The sequence below is a fragment of the Littorina saxatilis genome, linkage group LG16 (assembly GCF_037325665.1).
Source record: "Littorina saxatilis isolate snail1 linkage group LG16, US_GU_Lsax_2.0, whole genome shotgun sequence".
NCBI classification, from domain to species: Eukaryota; Metazoa; Mollusca; class Gastropoda; order Littorinimorpha; family Littorinidae; genus Littorina; species Littorina saxatilis.
In genome coordinates, this window is record NC_090260.1 from 18,001,733 (window position 1) to 18,019,560 (window position 17,828).

The 17,828-nt window shown below is 43.3% G+C and overlaps 3 protein-coding genes across 3 annotated transcripts; 2 read left to right on the plus strand and 1 right to left on the minus strand.

Annotated features, from left to right (window-relative positions):
• Positions 1-1,609: 1,609 nt before the first annotated feature.
• On the plus strand, positions 1,610-2,253 carry LOC138949887 (anti-sigma-I factor RsgI-like). The gene is made up of 2 exons (XM_070321673.1): positions 1,610-1,734; positions 1,905-2,253. Exons 1-2 carry the CDS (start codon positions 1,610-1,612, stop codon positions 2,251-2,253), a joined length of 474 nt encoding a protein of 157 aa, XP_070177774.1.
• Positions 2,250-2,669, plus strand: LOC138949888 (anti-sigma-I factor RsgI-like). The gene has a single exon (XM_070321674.1). The coding sequence runs from the start codon at positions 2,250-2,252 to the stop codon at positions 2,667-2,669; it is 420 nt and encodes a 139-aa protein (XP_070177775.1).
• Positions 2,670-12,959: 10,290 nt separating this feature from the next.
• LOC138949889 (uncharacterized) lies at positions 12,960-16,497 on the minus strand. The gene is made up of 4 exons (XM_070321675.1): positions 15,294-16,497; positions 14,865-15,006; positions 14,517-14,579; positions 12,960-12,994 (listed from the first exon to the last, which is right to left on the minus strand). The coding sequence occupies exons 1-4, from the start codon at positions 16,059-16,061 to the stop codon at positions 12,960-12,962; spliced, it is 1,008 nt and encodes a 335-aa protein (XP_070177776.1). The 5' UTR covers positions 16,062-16,497.
• Between the last annotated feature and the right edge of the window lie 1,331 nt (positions 16,498-17,828).

Below are 17,828 nucleotides of genomic sequence, written 5' to 3' on the forward strand. Positions count from 1 at the left end.
ATCGATTATTATTCTCTGATTGCATTCTGACCTTCGGATTCCAAGTATAGTTATTATCAGTGTCTCTGTTGTTTGTTCTACCACTCATTCTTCTTCGGACCAGAGAAATGTATCTCTTTGGAGCTTTGAGTGCACTTGGTGTGAAGAGACAGTGCGATGAGGATAACAGGCAATCAATTTCACTCCTTCATTGTGCTAAAACCTGATGCTGAAATTCCGATTGGATTTGTCAGCTTCAAACCAGATAACGTGAAGTTACATTTTGGACAGACAAAGAGACTAACGCTATATGTATCGAAACATTTTTACGAGGGCCATAATCGATGCTAGAAGTTGAGTGCCACCAACCCAGGCTCAAAATCCATCGGTAACAAATTAAACAATTCAACATGTCAGAGGACAAGGAGAGGGGGGAGCTTCAGAGAAGAAGACCAGGAGAGACGGAAGTACATGGAGAGGCAACGTTTTCCTCAGCAGCTTACCTTTCTCTGTGGCATAATCGAACAGGGAATGGTCTGGTAAGACTTCCAATGCACCAGAACAAGTACGAGAAGACGACCGAAAAATCTTGAAACAAAAAAAGGAAGAGTGAGCAGAAACAAAATAGTTATATTATAAATCAGAAAAAAAATAAAAGTAACTAAAAGAAATCGTGCAACAAGGAGAGTGGAGGGACAACAAACATCAACTGTAAAGAAATCAAAGCAAATAGAAATATAACAAATCAGTACTTTCAGTAGGTGCATGCACAAAAGAAACAAAATCAGCAGCAGAATAAGTGGCAACAAGGACAAACAGCAGAAAAATGCTGGAGGGGGAACTCAGTGCCAGAACAAAAAGCAGCAGGGTTAAATTAACGGGGGAATTTAAACAAGAGAGCAAAATACAACAGAGAAAATGCAGCACGGAATGGCGTAAGCTGAACGCAACGGCAACACGAGAGAACACAATAGAATGGGAACACAATAGAAAGGGAACACAACGACAGGGGAACGCACAATAAAAAGAACACGACGAGGGTATATTCCCAGCAAGGTAACGCAACAACAGAATGGGGAGTGGGGCTGGGGTGTGACGCAACAGCAGAGGGGACGCGCCAGCGAGGGTACAGAACAGCAGGGTAACGCACCAGCAGGTAACGGCAGGGCCGGGATCGCACCAGTAGGGGATCGCATCAGGGGAACGCACCAGGACGGGAACGCAACGTCATGGAAACGCACCAGCACGGAAACGCAACGACAGGGAAATGCACCAGCAGGGAAACTGACGCACCAATAGATAGCGCAACGGCAGGGGGAACACACCAGCACGGTAACGCAACGACAGGGGGGAAGCAGCAGCAGAGGAAACGCACCAGCAATGGAACCGAACTTCAGGGAAACGCATCAGCACGGGAACGCAACGTCATGGGAACGCGCCTGCATGGGAACGCAACGGCAGGAGAACGCAATGACAGGGGAACGCACCGGCACGGGAACGCTATGACAGGGGAACGCACCAGCAAGGGAACGCAACGGCAGGGGAACGCACCAGCAAGGGAACGCAACGGCAGGGGAACGCACCAGCAAGGGAACGCAATGACAGGGGAACGCACCAGCACGGGAACGCAATGACAGGGGAACGCACCAGCAAGGGAACGCAACGGCAGGGGAACGCACCAGCAAGGGAACGCAACGGCAGGGGAACGCACCGGCAAGGGAACGCAACGGCAGAGGAACGCACCAGCAAGGGAACGCAATGACAGGAGAACGCACCAGCACGGGAACGCAACGGCAGGGGAACGCACCAGCAAGGGAACGCAACGGCAGGGGAACGTACCGGCAAGGGAACGCAACGGCAGGGGAACGCACCAGCAAGGGAACGCAATGACAGGGGAACGCACCAGCAAGGGAACACAACGGCAGGGGAACGCACCAGCAAGGGAACGCAACGGCAGGGGAACGCACCGGCAAGGGAACGCAACGGCAGGGGAACGCACCAGCAAGGGAACGCAATGACAGGAGAACGCACCAGCACGGGAACGCAACGGCAGGGGAACGCACCAGCAAGGGAACGCAACGGCAGGGGAACGCACCGGCAAGGGAACGCAACGGCAGGGGAACGCACCAGCAAGAGAACGCAATGACAGGGGAACGCACCAGCAAGGGAACGCAACGGCAGGGGAACGCACCAGCAAGGGAACGCAATGACAGGGGAACGCACCAGCAAGGGAACGCAACGGCAGGGGAACGCACCAGCAAGGGAACGCAATGACAGGGGAACGCACCAGCAAGGGAACGCAACGGCAGGGGAACGCACCAGCAAGGGAACGCAATGACAGGGGAACGCACCAGCAAGGGAACGCAACGGCAGGGGAACGCACCGGCAAGGGAACGCAACGGCAGGGGAACGCACCGGCAAGGGAACGCAACGGCAGGGGAACGCACCAGCAAGGGAACGCAACGGCAGGGGAACGCACCGGCAAGGGAACGCAACAGCAGGGGAACGCACCAGCAAGGGAACGCAACGGCAGGGGAACGCACCAGCAAGGGAACGCAACGGCAGGGGAACGCACCGGCAAGGGAACGCAACGGCAGGGGAACGCACCGGCAAGGGAACGCAACGGCAGGGGAACGCACCAGCAAGGGAACGCAACGGCAGGGGAACGCACCGGCAAGGGAACGCAATGACAGGGGAACGCACCAGCAAGGGAACGCAACGGCATGGGAACGCACCGGCAAGGGAACGCAACGGCAGGGGAACGCACCAGCAAGGGAACGCAACGGCAGGGGAACGCACCAGCAAGGGAACGCACCAGCACGGGAACGCAATGTCAGGGGAACGCACAAGCACGGGATCGCAACGTCAGAAAAATGGCACCATCAAGGGAACGCACCAGCAAGGGAACGAAACGGCAGGGGGAACGCACCAGCATGGGAACGGAACGTCAGAAAAACGCACCAGCACGTGAACGCAACGTCAGGGGAAAGCGCCATCACAGGAAGGCAACGGCACGGCAATACAATGATCGAGTGGATGCACCAGCAGGGGGGAAACGCATTGGCAGGAGAGCACAATAAAGCCTGGCATAATACACCAGGTCACCAAAAACACTTTTAAAGAAACAACAAGCAATATAGCATTACAAAATACAACGGCAAAACAACACGGGAAAATGCACACAAACAAGGGTGAAATAGTGATCCTGAAAAAGAAGAGGTACAACTCACTTTCTCTCTTCCTAATGTTACTTAATTTGTAATAGTTAGCATTATCATCAATCAATAAACAATTATCATTTCTTATTTATAATAATTCATTCTATTTCTAAGAACATGTTTCTAATTGACTTCTCATTTTCTTTTAAATTAAGTGAAATACCTAAACCTTAATTTTTGTAATCAATCAACCAAATTAATCTATCCATCTATCAGTCGACTAAACCAAAATCATTTCAATCAGTTATCTCTGTTTGCAACAAGCATACACTAATATGCGTTCATTATCTCACACACACACACACACACACATACACACACACACACACACACACATACACACACACACACACACACACACACACACACACACACACACACACACACACACCATAAACTTTCTAAGAATACAGAGGGAAATTATGCCCGCCAAGGCCAAAACTTCAGATGCTCGCGACGAGCGTATTTCCTGTGTCACGCAGGTCCGTCTTGGAACTGATCGAGGGGCTGCAAAACAAATTCAAGAACTTTACAAATCAGCACCATTTTAAACCATATCTACGAAATCATATCATTACTTGATTTTTCATTTAGTGATTAAAGAAACAAAGAACGTACACAAGACACAATAAAGCTCAACAGTAAAAACAAGTCGCGTAAGGCGAAAATACAACATTTAGTCAAGTAGCTGTCGAACTCACAGAATGAAACTGAACGCAATGCAACGCAGCAAGACCGTATACTCGTAGCATCGTCAGTCCACCGCGCACGGCAAAGGCAGTGAAATTGACAAGAAGAGCGGGGTAGTACTTGCGCTGAGAAGGATAGCACGCTTTTCTGTACCTATCTTCGTTTTAACTTTCTGAGCGTGTTTTTAATCCAAACATATCATATCTATATGTTTTTGGAATCAGGAACCGACAAGGAATAAGATAAAGGTGTTTTTAAATTGATTTGGACAATTTAATTTTGATAATAATTTTTATATTTTTAATTTTCAGAGCTTGTTTTTAATCCAAATATAACATATTTATATATTTTTGGAATCAGAAAATGATAAAGAATAAGATGTACGTAAATTTGGATCGTTTCATAAAAAAAATATTTTTTTTACAATTTTCAGTTTTAAGCCACCAAGCTGAAATGCAATACCAAACCCCGGCCTTCGTCGAAGATTACTTGACCAAAATTTCAACCAATTTGGTTGAAAAATGAGAGCGTGACAGTGCCGCCTCAACTTTCACGAAAAGCCGGATATGACGTCATCAAAGACATTTATCAAAAAAATGAAAAAAATGTATGGGGATATCATACCCAGGAACTCTCATGTAAAATTTCATAAAGATCGGTCCAGTAGTTTAGTCTGAATCGCTCTACACACACACACACATACACCATGACCCTCGTCTCGATTCCCCCCTCTACGTTAAAACATTTAGTCAAAACTTGACTAAATATAAAAACTGTTTTTAATTATACATTAATTGATTAAATATAGTCGTCTCACTCAAACATAGTCGACTCTACATGCTTGATGAGCAAATCATGATGAATAATGACATTGTACTTATGCATCACAGATTTTCTTTACTTTATTTGGTGTTTAACGTCGTTTTCAACCACGAAGGTTATATCGCGACGGATGCATCACAGATGAAGAAAGGCAAATAACATATCTAGGTAAAATTGAAAACAGCAAATGTTTTTAATGACAAAATAATTATTTCTTATTCATAATGACATATATACATACAGAGAGAGAGAGAGAGAGAGAGAGAGAGAGAGAGAGAGAGAGAGAGAGAGATTGAGAGAGAGAGAGAAAGAGAGAGAGAGAAAGAGAAAGAGAGAGAGAGAGAAAGAGAAAGAGAGAGAGAGAGAGAGAGAGAGAGAGAGAGAGAGAGAGAGAGAGAGAGAGAGAGAGAGAGAGAGATATTGGAGACAGCGAAAGAGACATAATTACTTAGAATCGAAAAATTAACACCGACAACGAGAGGGAGAGAGAGAGATTGGAGGAAAGAGACATAATTACTTAGAAACGAACAATTAACACCGACAACGAAAAGTTAACATCGACTACGAAACGAAAAAAACAGCGACGTAACTCGGCATTTGCAATCGAAAAATTAGCAACAAAACTCGGCATTTGGAAACGAAAATCACCAACGAAACTCGGATCTTGGAAACGAAAAATCAGCGACGAAACTCGACATGTGGAAACAAAAAATCGGCGACGAAACTCGGCATTTGGAAACCAAAAATTAGCGTCAAAACTCGGCATCTGGAAACGAAAATCAGCAACGAAACTCGACTTTTTGAAACGAAAATCGGCGACGAGACTCGGATTTTGGAAACGAAAAATCAGCGACGAAATTCGGCATGTTAAATTAAAATAATAGGCGATGAAAAACTCGGCTTTTGGAAGCGCAACATCAGTGACGAAACTCGGCATGTGGAAACGAAACTCGGCGACAAAACTCGGCATTTGGGAACGAAAAAACAGCAACAAAACTCGGCATCGGCAAACGAAACTCGGCGACGTAACTCGGATTTTGGAATCCAAAATTCAGCGACGAAACTCGGCATGTGAAAACGAAAAATCAGCGACTAAATTCGGCATCTGGAAACGAAAATCAGCAACGAAACTCGGCCTTTGAAAACGAAAATACTTCGCATAAATTTAAAAACAGCGACAAAACTTTGCAAACGAAAAATTAGCAACAAAACTCGGCATTTGGAAGCGAAAAATCAGCCATGAAACTTGGCATAGAGAAACGACAATCAGCCATGAAACTAGGCTTTTTGGAACTAAAAATCAGAGAAGAAATTCGGCATTTGGAAACGAAAATTCAGCAACGAAACTCGACATTCCAAAAAAATGTTTCGCAGTTGGAACTCTGACGAATTGATTGTTTTGAGCCATTCTTTTCCGATTGGTTAACACAAAAACGAAATATACACGAGGGTACATTTCACTCCGAACGAGCAAACACAAAAGCCTCAGAAATGGAAAAGTTTGAAAAGCGCAAGTATATCAGTCTGCATCCTCTCGCCTTTACGGTTTATTGCTTTAATAGTTTCTGTTTTAATTAGAAATCTGAAACGGATAATAGCAATTCTAAAAATAATATTGAATTCGTGTTTTTCTTGTGTTTGAACCTTTAAAACTGGCCTAAGTTTTGAACACAGAGTACTGAAAAGATCTCCAGTAGCAGCCGTTCAAAGGACCTGAGCAGTGTCAGTGACTTAATTCAGGGAAATCGCCAAACAGTAACTGACAACAAACACACAACGCATCGTGGTCATTGTCGACAAATACGGCCGCGATGCTTTGTTTGCTATCGTAACCCAAACGCCAACAAGTACTATGATACAAAAATCCTGAAGTCAAAGTGTATCTGCAAGAAACATGTGATGGGTGTGTGTCTGTCTTTTTTTTATGTATGTTTGTATGACCATTTTTGTACAAGATGTGCACCTTTTTCAACGTTGTGAGCTAGGTTTCATTTTTCTTGTTTGTTTCTATGAAAAATGTTGTACAAGTTGTGCACCTTTTCATTTCAAACATTGTGAGCTAAGTTACAACCACGCGGATAAAATTGCTTTCTCTAAAGCAATATGCACCTTTCTCAGACAATGACAAAGAGATATCACACACACCCACACGAACACACACACACACACACACACACACACACACACACACACACACACACACACACACACACACACACACCTGAAGCAGAGAACAAACAAAAAAATCTTTAGACAATAAAATGGCAGTGCATCACAACACTGAAAACTCTTTCAACGATTTTTCAGTACGTGAACGCACTGCCTAATGCCTCGGTCTCACATCTACGAATATTGCTATTTCATATGTTACGTGGATTTCCATTGGTCAATTGGGCAAAACTGAGCTCATTGTAAAAGTGATATCGACAACATTTCCGTCGATATCAGTTTTGATATCGACGACCTCGTTATTGCTTCCCCACTTCAAAAACAAAAACACCTACATTTAAAAACAAACAAATATATATGAAAATGTAATGATCCCAGAATTTAGTTGAGCAAGTGACTAAAGACTTTTTGAAAGAAAAGACATTTTGAAATACTGAAAAGTACAAGAAAAGAGTGAACAAAAAGAAATAATAATCAGAGGGAGGGATATGGAACAGCCAAAACTGAGACACATACTTTTGTAATTTCTTTACAGTAAATACAAAATGTCCAGAGAATTAGCAATATATCTAACATTGACTGACTGTGTGACGATATCTTCTGCTTTTGGTCTGTTTCGACAGTGATATCAAAATCTCGACCTCCTGTCTCGATTTTGATATCACTGTCTCAACAGACCATAGCAGAAGATATCATCACACAGTCCGTCAATATTGGGTAATGTCACCCGACTTTAGGTAGTCGCCTGGAAGTCGGAAGAGGTCGGAGAGTTCGTGAGAATTAGCAATTTTGTTTTTGAAAAGTCGGTTAGTTCGTAAGGCCCTTCAGACTGTTTTGAAATTTTCAAAACAGTCGGAAGAGCCTCCCGACTCAGACGAATAGAAATTTGTCGGGTGGTTGTCGTAAGCGTGTCGGTTTAGTCGTAAGGCAATTCTGATTAGTCGTAACGGTAGTCGGAAGACTCGTAAGGGTGGTCGGATTTGTCGGTAGCATGTGCGTCGTTCGGATTAGTCGTAATGGTGTCTGATTTGTCGTTAGGGCAGTCTGATTTGTCGTTAGGACAGTCGTTAGCTAGTCGGTTTAGTCGTTACACTGGTCGTGAGAGTCGGCTATTGTTCGGAAGTTTTTCAGCTAATAATCAGTCGGGCCTGTCGTAACTGCAGTCGGAATTGTCGTTACTGCAGTCGGAAATGTCTGGACACATGTCGGATTTGTCGGCCCTAAAGTCGGGTGGTTGTCGTCTGCTTGTCGGCTACATGGTCGGAAGGACAGGTCGGGAGTGAAATTTGGAGCCGAATTTGCATCCGACACTTCCGACCTAGCCGACTTAACTATCCCCGACACTTCCGAAAAATCGTATATGTGAGACCGAGGCATAAAGAATTTTAACGCACTAACTCTAAACACAACAACGCGACAGGACATCTCTGTCCGCGGACATCAGTCACAGGCACGACTTGTGTCCACACGCGTCACGACAATCGTCTTCTTACCGCAAGCTTCAAGATGTCGGTGGACACGTCAAAAACGTGACAGAACAGTTTTAATCGTCTTCTTACCAAATGCTTCAAGATGTCACTGGACACGTCAAAAACGTGACAGAACAGTTTTAATCCTCTTCTTACCAAAAGCTTCAAGATGTCGGTGGACACGTCAAAACCGTGACAGAACAGTTTTAATCGTCTTCTTACCAAAAGCTTCAAGATGTCAGCATGGAATCGTACAAAGCACTTTCAAAGGTTTTTCGAGCGCATCGAACAATCTTTGAAAATGGCCTCATCGATTTTTTTTCCATTCAAACCGATCGCGATCAATCACGAATTAGCTCTCTCGGTTTGATTGTTGTTTTCTTGGTTGTTGTTTTCTTGGTTGGTGTTTAATGTAAAGACTGTTGGGTTGGTCGGTTGCTTATTGTTTGTTTGGTGTCAGTTGCGAAATTTCACTTACTTGGAGTTTGTAGTTCGTTGCTGGTTCTCTCTGGATGCGTCGCCGTGCACATTAGGCACGCACACAAAACACACACATGACGTCACGAGACATACAGCACGGGCCAGCACGAGACGAAACGAGACAACTCGTGGCCTGACAGCGAGACAGAACGTTACACGGGGCGGGAACATAGTCAAAAGATAAAGGACAAGAAACGGCAAAGACAAAAGAACAGTTATTTGGAAAACAAGACAAGACAGGTAATCTTGAACGTTGCGTTGTAAACTCACGGGTCGCACCATGAAAGCATCAGATGCAGCTCGCTTTTATCAGTTTCTTCATTGTTATCGAGTGATAGAATTGATATAGTTCCAAACGTGTGTCCTATTTGGTCATTTGTACAAAAACATGCTTTCGGTCGCCATTTTTTGACGATTGCGGTTTATCTGTACTTTTCGTATTCAAAATGGCAAGGAAAATATATTCTTTCCTACTCGCATGTGAATAAATGGATTTCTGTCAGTTGTATTATATCTTCGTATGATTTGAAGAGTATGTTGAACAAATAGGCTTTGATTAAAAAAAAGACCAACAACACACCTTTGACAGCAAAAGTGAACCTTCTTTTAGTTTACAAAGCTGAAGCTAAAGATTACCACAAGATGAACCAGACAAAACAAGACAAATCAGACGAAACAAGACAGAACAAAACAGGACAATACAAGACAAAATTGGACAAGTCCAGTGTAATATTCAAATTTACTGTGTCCCGAGTTCAATCAAGCTTTTACAATTAACACAAGATTTGCGACGTAGAGGCCAATGTCACTTTGCAGTAAAAGAAGCAAATTTGAAAAGTGAACGTGTATTAACCGACTCTTAAATTCAATTAATTCTAAGAACCCTGCTTCACAAAGGCAATTTCCCGAATGAGACCTGTGGAGGTGAGACAGAAAGGTCTGTAAATGTCCCGAGTTCATTCGGTACGTGTCACTTTCACGAGTCTGGAACGGGATTGTGTCTTCATATTCCATGGGCAAAACTCGCAAGGCTTTCTGTTGATGGAAAAAGGTATTTGGGGACGTGAAACTTGAACTTTACACAGAACGAGACAGGACGAAACAGACCCACACGTGCGACAATACAAAACAAGACAAAACGACAAGCAACAAAAGAAACTGCGACAAAAGGTGACAACTTCATGTCCTTATCCCAAATAACAGCACCATTGCATAGTTTGTAATTTTTGCGAATCTGTTTTCTTGCTTGTATTCCTGGATCCGAACACTTATTCAAAACTGCTTGTCAAATGTGATTAAAAAGCACAAGAAGTGTAACGATGTGTCTTTTCTGCTGAGCACATGACACAACTTCCACTTAACAGCTGTTAATGCGGCATTTCATTATGAGCTTACGGTGAGCCCAGTGTTTGCAGGAGATATCAGATTGATCAAGACTTCCGATTTTGTATGGGAACTATTTGCATGAGTAAATTTCAGTAACCTTTTGTCGCTGTCTCAAAACGAATAAACAAAGTGACAGCAGAGGCAAAGAATCAAGTACAGACCTATATCAAGGACAGACGAGGAAGTCAAACCCCAGAAAAACAAACTGACTAATCTACGAAAAACAGTGCAAATCAACACAATAATAAATACAATTTTATAGCCATCTTTTATTATTAAAAAAAATTGTACAATGCCACATCCTATTGGATTTTATTGGTTTTCAAAATTTACCAATGCCACATTCTGTCGACAACGTTAAATTTCATGTTAGAGTGCATGTGTCTTCGTGATTGTGTTCAGGTATGCTATGTCTATTCATTATGCTTTTCTTTACGCCCTACAGAAAATAAGAGAGAATCAGAGGAACGTGAAGAGGCACGTGACGAACATGACAAACAAATACGGACAGAAAAGAACTGGAAGATGAGAGACGGCAAACGAGAGAGACAGACAGACAGACAGACAGAGGGAGAGAGAGAGAGAGAGAGAGAGAGAGAGAGAGAGAGAGAGAGAGAGAGAGAGAGAGAGAGAGGGGGGGGCACAGAGAGAGACAGAGAGTCAGAGAGAGAGAGAGAGAAGGAGAAAGAAGTCTAAAGAGAGAGAGAGAGAGTGCGCGGTGGGGCCAACAGACACAATAATTATATATATATATACAACCACAAAGACAAAACAATGGTTGTGACATGACACCATCGAGCAAGCAGAGTTCTGAAGAAAGACCCTAGCAATCTTGTTTTTCAAATAGTTACAACAGTTAAGAAAGCTCCCTAGCGCACCGGTAAAACTACCGGTTTTGACCAAAATCACAAAAAGCCCTCTGAAAGTCGAGATTATTTTTTGTTTTGTTTCTGATCTTTTGAGTTCTGGCACTTTTCCAGTGAAGTATTTGGAAATGAATGACCCCAAAGAGAAATACAAATTATTTTAACTGGTGTACAAGTTACTACAAGAACAACAAGCTAATATTTCGAAACGCCCAGCAATTGAAGGACAAGTTTGACTCATTTACGGGATTAAAACCAAAAAGGGTCAGTTTGTCGTTAAAGAAGAATGTCGCTATGAAAACTTCCAGAGTCTTCTTCTTCTCAGTGTCTTTCATAATTCGTTTTCCAAGGAAATGTTACCACAGCTCAACTTGCCCAACAGTGCCATGTCTAAACAAATTCCTTACCCTGCCTCTTCTCTTGCGCTGTCCGCATCTCTGACTAGTTGATGACGCCTCTTCTGTGATCTTCAGACGATGAGCCTTTTGCTGGTACTCAACTTCCAGCATTTTGTTCCAGATTATGGTCCTTGTGACATTTTCCTCGATGCATTTTGCGTTAGTCACGGTTTGAAATATCACTTCAGTTCACGTTTTCTGGTTTGAAGCTGACAAATACGCTCGGAATGTTCAATGTCAGTTTTTCACAGTGAAGAAATGGCGCTGATTGAATATTCACATCCTACTCTCCGTCTCTTCACAAGTGCACCAAGTTCTACACAGATATCTTTCTCTGGTCAGAAGAAGAGTGAGAGGTAGCACAAACACAACGTTGACAGCAACATACTGAGGTATTCCTTGGTATCCCGACCTGTGAACCCCTGTTTTACATTTGGTGTACTTTCACAAAACAATGTCTGCACTCCACACAACATGTGAACATCCAATGATTCAAACACGCTTCCCAAGCGTCCGTACGCACCGTGAATCAAGTTTGTTTGTTTGCTTAACGTCCTGCCGACCACGAAGGGCCATATCAGGGCGGTGTGAATCAAGTTCACCAACACATTTAGAACAAATGCTTCTTCCAATGTCTACTCGCAAAACTGTATTCATACGTCAAAATACCGGATCGGCTTTGGGGTGCGCTTGTGAAGAAAAGTAGTCTAGGAATTGTTTTTCAACAGGTCGTACTAATCGTATTCCTTACAATCATGCGTACAAAATACGGCGAAATCGTATGGGCCCGGTTCCCATGTCTGGGTATCTGTAAGTCAGAATACAGTAGAGTATGATAATCCATTGGATTGTGTGTCCTTGTAGAGGGCTCCTGTTGCCAGTGAAGAAGAGAGGGAACTGTCATTGCGTAAAATGTGTCCATTTCTGTCAAAACCAATCCATGACAATTATGCTGTTTCACTTGCACAGCGCCGGCTGATTTAGTCACTGATGGTTCTTGACACACAACTTCCTTGAAAAACAGGACTGTCTTTTGAAGCATAAAATGATCCTTCACGAGTAGGTGTCATCGGTTAATCGATTGACGCTAAAACTTGTGCCTGCAACAAACAATTAAAAAAAAATGTTGTAAAACATGATTGCAGCAAAAGACCCAAAGCATTTCCTCGCTTTTGCCCCAGCAAAACCTTTACAATGCACACATATTTCCGTGACAAAAACACACAACTACTGAATTAACAATAGTCCATGAAGTGAAACACGACAACCACTGGAAGTGTCCTTAATGAAACATATTAATGAGACATGGAGCAGGCGTCTTGCTATTGATACTTTATTTACTGTCCACACACACACACCGCGTTCTTTGGGCCGTTCAGGTAGTTTTCAATGCTGTGAAAGTAATATAATTTCAAATGCTTACCCAATTATCGGCCGAACCGCTCAAGTTGTTTTTTCACCGACTGTAGAACGAACACTTGTTCAGTACAGCATCTGGAGCAACTTCAGTCTGAATTCTGAAACATGACACCAACAAGACATTCAGTAATTGCAGATAGCAAGAATGTCGCCAATAAAGCTGCAAAAAAAAAATAAAAAATAAAGCGCTTTCATCTGGTGCTTTTACATTTCGAGTTTAATTCTGATAAGTGATATCGGTGATAGAAAAACTTGAACCTTCTTGGGAGAAAAAAAAAGCCGAGAAGAAACAAAACACGCGCTTTAATTCAAAACTGCCTACCTTTATTTCTTGCCGTCGCCATGTAGCTGAACAAACGTTATTTGTTGAAAAGTAAATAGCAAGACCAACACATCTAAAACGGTCTTCTTACTCTGAGCATTTCATATCTTGTGTTCTCTGTCGACCGGCCGTCTGCCAAAGTAACCAAAAGTGACGTACGTCTGCCGGCGCGCTCAAGTACTTTTTGTCTATGAATCATTCGTTATGCCATAAAATCAACCAAAAAAGGATGAATACCACCACAAAGATGAAAACCTACACTTATCAAAGAAACTTATACATGGAGTATTGAAACATTATCAAGAACATTGCAGAAAACTTACTGCGGAAACCGGCTTCTGAGCACTGCTTACGACCTCGTGACAATTTCCTGAGATTTCATTGGTTGGTTGCACTTGAATCGGCAGTAATGAATATTCAGTAGGCCTATTTGGTCTGTCCTCGCTTTTCTGGTTTGTTTCGTTCGGTTTGTTATTTTTTTATCGCGACACAAAAATAAATGTTGATACAGATTTGTGCATTAAATGTTGTTTCTGTTGTTATGTAGGCCCTAGAGGTTACATGCCGAGTCTCAGTAATTATTAAAAATTATGGCAGTCGAAGCGGCGGCTAGGCGGACGGATCACATGAAAAATGCGAGCTTCATGCATGTGTAAAACGTGTGTCCGTACCCGTTTAATTGCACGTAACACATCCACATGGAAACAAACAGCTCACAACAAACATTACTGTGCTGAACAAAAGTCTGCAGGGTTAGCATCGCTTTGACAGAATCTCGTTACACACTGGTAATGATTGTGTGTGTGTGGGGGGGGGGGGGGGGGGGGGAAGTGTCCCATCATGATGTGTAGCGAACATCAGAGACCGTGCTGTAGTTGAGTAACGACTCGATAGATTCATTTGAATTGTGTATTGTGTAGGCCTACGTGATTGTGTTTCTATTTATTTAAAGGTTTATTTGTTTTTAATGTGTATTGTTGCTGTTATTAAGATTATCATATTTAAGATTGATTTAAGGCACTTATGTTGTGTATTGTTGCCGTTATCTAAGATTACTATAGTTAAGGGAGACTGGGGCAGGGTGGGACTTTTTTTAATTTTTTTAATCAATTGCAATTTTCTAACACCTAATTTTCAAAATAAACACAAATACGATCTTTTTATAAACTTTATTGAATTAAAAACATAAAAACGTAACTTAATTTGATATTAAATATGCCATTTTTAAGCAAATAACCGTTGAAAATGAAACAAAATCCGGGGCAGGATGGGACGAAGTGGGGCAGGCTGGGACACACTGTGGGGCAGGGTGGGACTGTCCCACCCTGCCCCGTCCCACCCTGCCCCTGCTTTGTCCCAAACTGCCCCATACACAAAGTATACTAGTTGAGTAATTCAAAAACAAGAAACCATTTTCCACCATTATTAACCATTTTCAACGTAGAAGGTAATTTTTTTACCGATCGACCAACATAGTGACTTGCTTATTGACCTTTTGCCACAGGTAAAAATAAACCGTTCAGAAAAATAACACTTAAAAGTATGTTTAAGTAACATCCATGGCAGAAGAACCAAATCATGGTACCTTAGTAAGTTAGTACCTTGCCTTAAACCTTTGCCTTCCATTTATTCTAAACAAAAGTCACATTTGTATGATGTGGGGTCATCTATCTGGCCACACTGCTCATGGCACCACTGGTTGCACACGGAGCAGCAAATCCACGGCTCGTTCGGCTTGGACTTTCCCCATGACTCCAAGCAGAACATGCAGACCACGTCTTCATCTTCCTGACAGAACAAAATATAATTATATTTGAATTACTGTAGCAAAATATAACTGGTTCACTAACAGATTCATCCACTGCATTGAACACAGTATTTGTTGTTAGGTAAATAAATATGATTGTTCGCATATTTTGCCCATCTGAATGGAATTCCAGCTATACTCTGTCAAGGGAAAAATCAAATCAATCCAGATAAAAAAAGGTTGAGAAACTTACGAAACACTTAACATTTCGATACTCTCTTTCAAATATCTTTTCAATAAGTTATGACGACTAAACCAATTGTTTTACATGCTCTGGTTGTAGTTGCTGCTGTTCTGGCTGACCAGGGGGCTGCTGCTCTGGCTGATCAGGGGGCTGCTGTTCTGGCTGATCAGGGGGCTGCTGTTCTGGCTGATCAGGAGGCTGCTGCTCTGGCTGATCAGGAGGCTGCTGCTCTGGCTGATCAGGGGGCTGCTGTTCTGGGTGATCAGGGGGCTGCTGTTCTGGCTGATCAGGGGGCTGCTGCTCTGGTTGATCATCAGTTTCGGTAACCTGAAATCCTGCAGAGTCAAATGTGACCACACCAGAGCTGATTGCTTTTGACATTTCAGTCAGGAACTTCAAAAGGTCATCAAGATCCTGAAATTTCATCAGGACGCCCTTCCCGTTCGCGCTTGGCATGCCGTTCTGATTGCGTGAATGCGAGTCAAACAGCCAGAAACTGTCTGTGGATTTGTGTATCATCACGGATGTTTCCTTCAACACGAGTATCATGGATGGGAAGTTGTCAAATGCTCTCTTGATTGCTCCGCTCAACGAAAAAGCCTCACTGAATGACGGACCGAGACCAACCACGCCACATGCATGTGCAGATCGGGAGACATGAAAATTCTTATTAAAAAGGTTGATCTGTGCTGGTATATCCGACAGTTGAAGATATCCTTGTACGTTGTCTTCTTCATCATCCAACATTTTCTGGTACATGTAGTCGCCGAAAAGCAAAACTAGGTCCAGGTCTTCTTTCGTCCACGTCGACATGTCTTTGATCTCAGCATAGGCAACCGCAGAAGTGGCCATTCCAACACATTGTCTGCCCCTCGTTCGGTCATTAAATACACTGGATCCCTGATGGTAGGTTGCCTGTAGAACTGTTCGTGGTGTCTTTGATCTTCTTGCAGTGGCCTTGGCAGGTTGTGATGGCGCTCTTTTTCTGGACTGAGATGCTGTTTTCTCTGCTTTCTTTTTCTTTGCACTGACGTTTTCTTCAATGATGTTCTTTTCTGGTGTATCAGTGAGAATGCGACTGGATCCCAAAGGTCGTCCTTTACGCTTGCGAGAGTTTTTCGGAACACTAGCGTGTGGTCTTACATCTGCTGGTGCATGGGAGAAGCTAGATTCTACTTCTTCTACTGATATTGGAGGAGATGGTGGTTGTTCTTGTTGGAGAGGCGACGCTCGTGGTTGTTCTTGTTGGAGAGGCGACGCTGGTGGTTGTTCTTGTTGATGAGGCGGTTCTGGTAGCTGTTCTTGTTGGCAAGTCGGCTCTTGGGGTTGTTCTTGTAGGTGAGCCGATTCGGCTTCCTCTGCTAACTCTTTGGAGAACATCTCACTGTCAAGAGGATAGATTCCTGTGGCTTTGAAGCCGCTGATTATGTTTTCCATTCGGAAAGCTCTGGGATATGCACTCCCAAGAATGGTGGACACATGATGAATCGTGGTCCTCGTCCCCGGATGCATGTACATCCACCTTGACAGGGCCTTGTTGTATTCAGTTTTCAAAGGCCCGAACACTCCGACATCAAGGGGTTGCATCCGATGTGTACAGTGTGGTGGAAGGCTTAATAGCACCACCCCCTTCTCCCTGCAATGGTTGATAGCTGCCAGGGAAATGTGGGACTCGTGGTTATCCAGTATCAGCAAGACCTTGTTGTCAGGCGAACAATTGACATGCTCAGTAAAATGTTCCAAACATTCCACAAACAGAGACTTTGTCATCCAGCCGCCAGAACGTGAACCCAGTCCTTTTGTCCCTGGAGGTGCATTTATTGTCATATGGTCATGGAAATTCACCCGCGGAAATATCAGACAAGGCGGGATGCTGTTTCCAATGGCATTGACAATTGCCAACATAGTAACAAGTTCACCTCTCTCCTGTGACACTACCTGAGACACCTGCTTTACTCCCGACTGCGCCAAGACTTTAGTCGGTTTTAGGGACGTCATCAAAGCGGTTTCATCCGTGTTGAATATCCTGTCAGGGGTCAGGGTATGCTTTTCGTAGAGATGTTGAAGCTTCTTGAAAAACTCGTCAACGTTGTTTCTGTTGAACGCCATCATCCTCGCCAAGCTGACTGCTTCTGGGATTCGAATTGATATCTCTGGATGCCTTTTGCGAAATGCCAAGACCCAGTCTTCACCTGCACGTTTATTCCTTGTCCAGCTTGGAGGACAGACTTTTAGGTTTTTGTTTGCGAGATCAAATGCGAGTGATCTCAAAGTCATTGAATCGATAGGAAATCCATACTTTGAAGCCTGGATTATGTATTCCACCAACTCCTGTTCTTCGGCATTCGTAAAGACTTGTCGAGTGTTGCACTGAGATGTCAAGGAGGAGATTTTGCCACGGGACATCGCTCGCCCAAGGCTACTTTTCGACACAGAAAACATCCTTGCAGCCTCGCGAAATGACAAACCTTCTTTCACAGCTTCCACCGCATCCTTCATATTTTGCACTGGTTTTGAAGTCCATTGCGTCTTTCTCTTGTATGTTCTCACCATCTGAAAGTCGACAAAAGATTTAAGACAAACACTACACAAACTACAGAGAGAGAGAGAGAGAGAGAG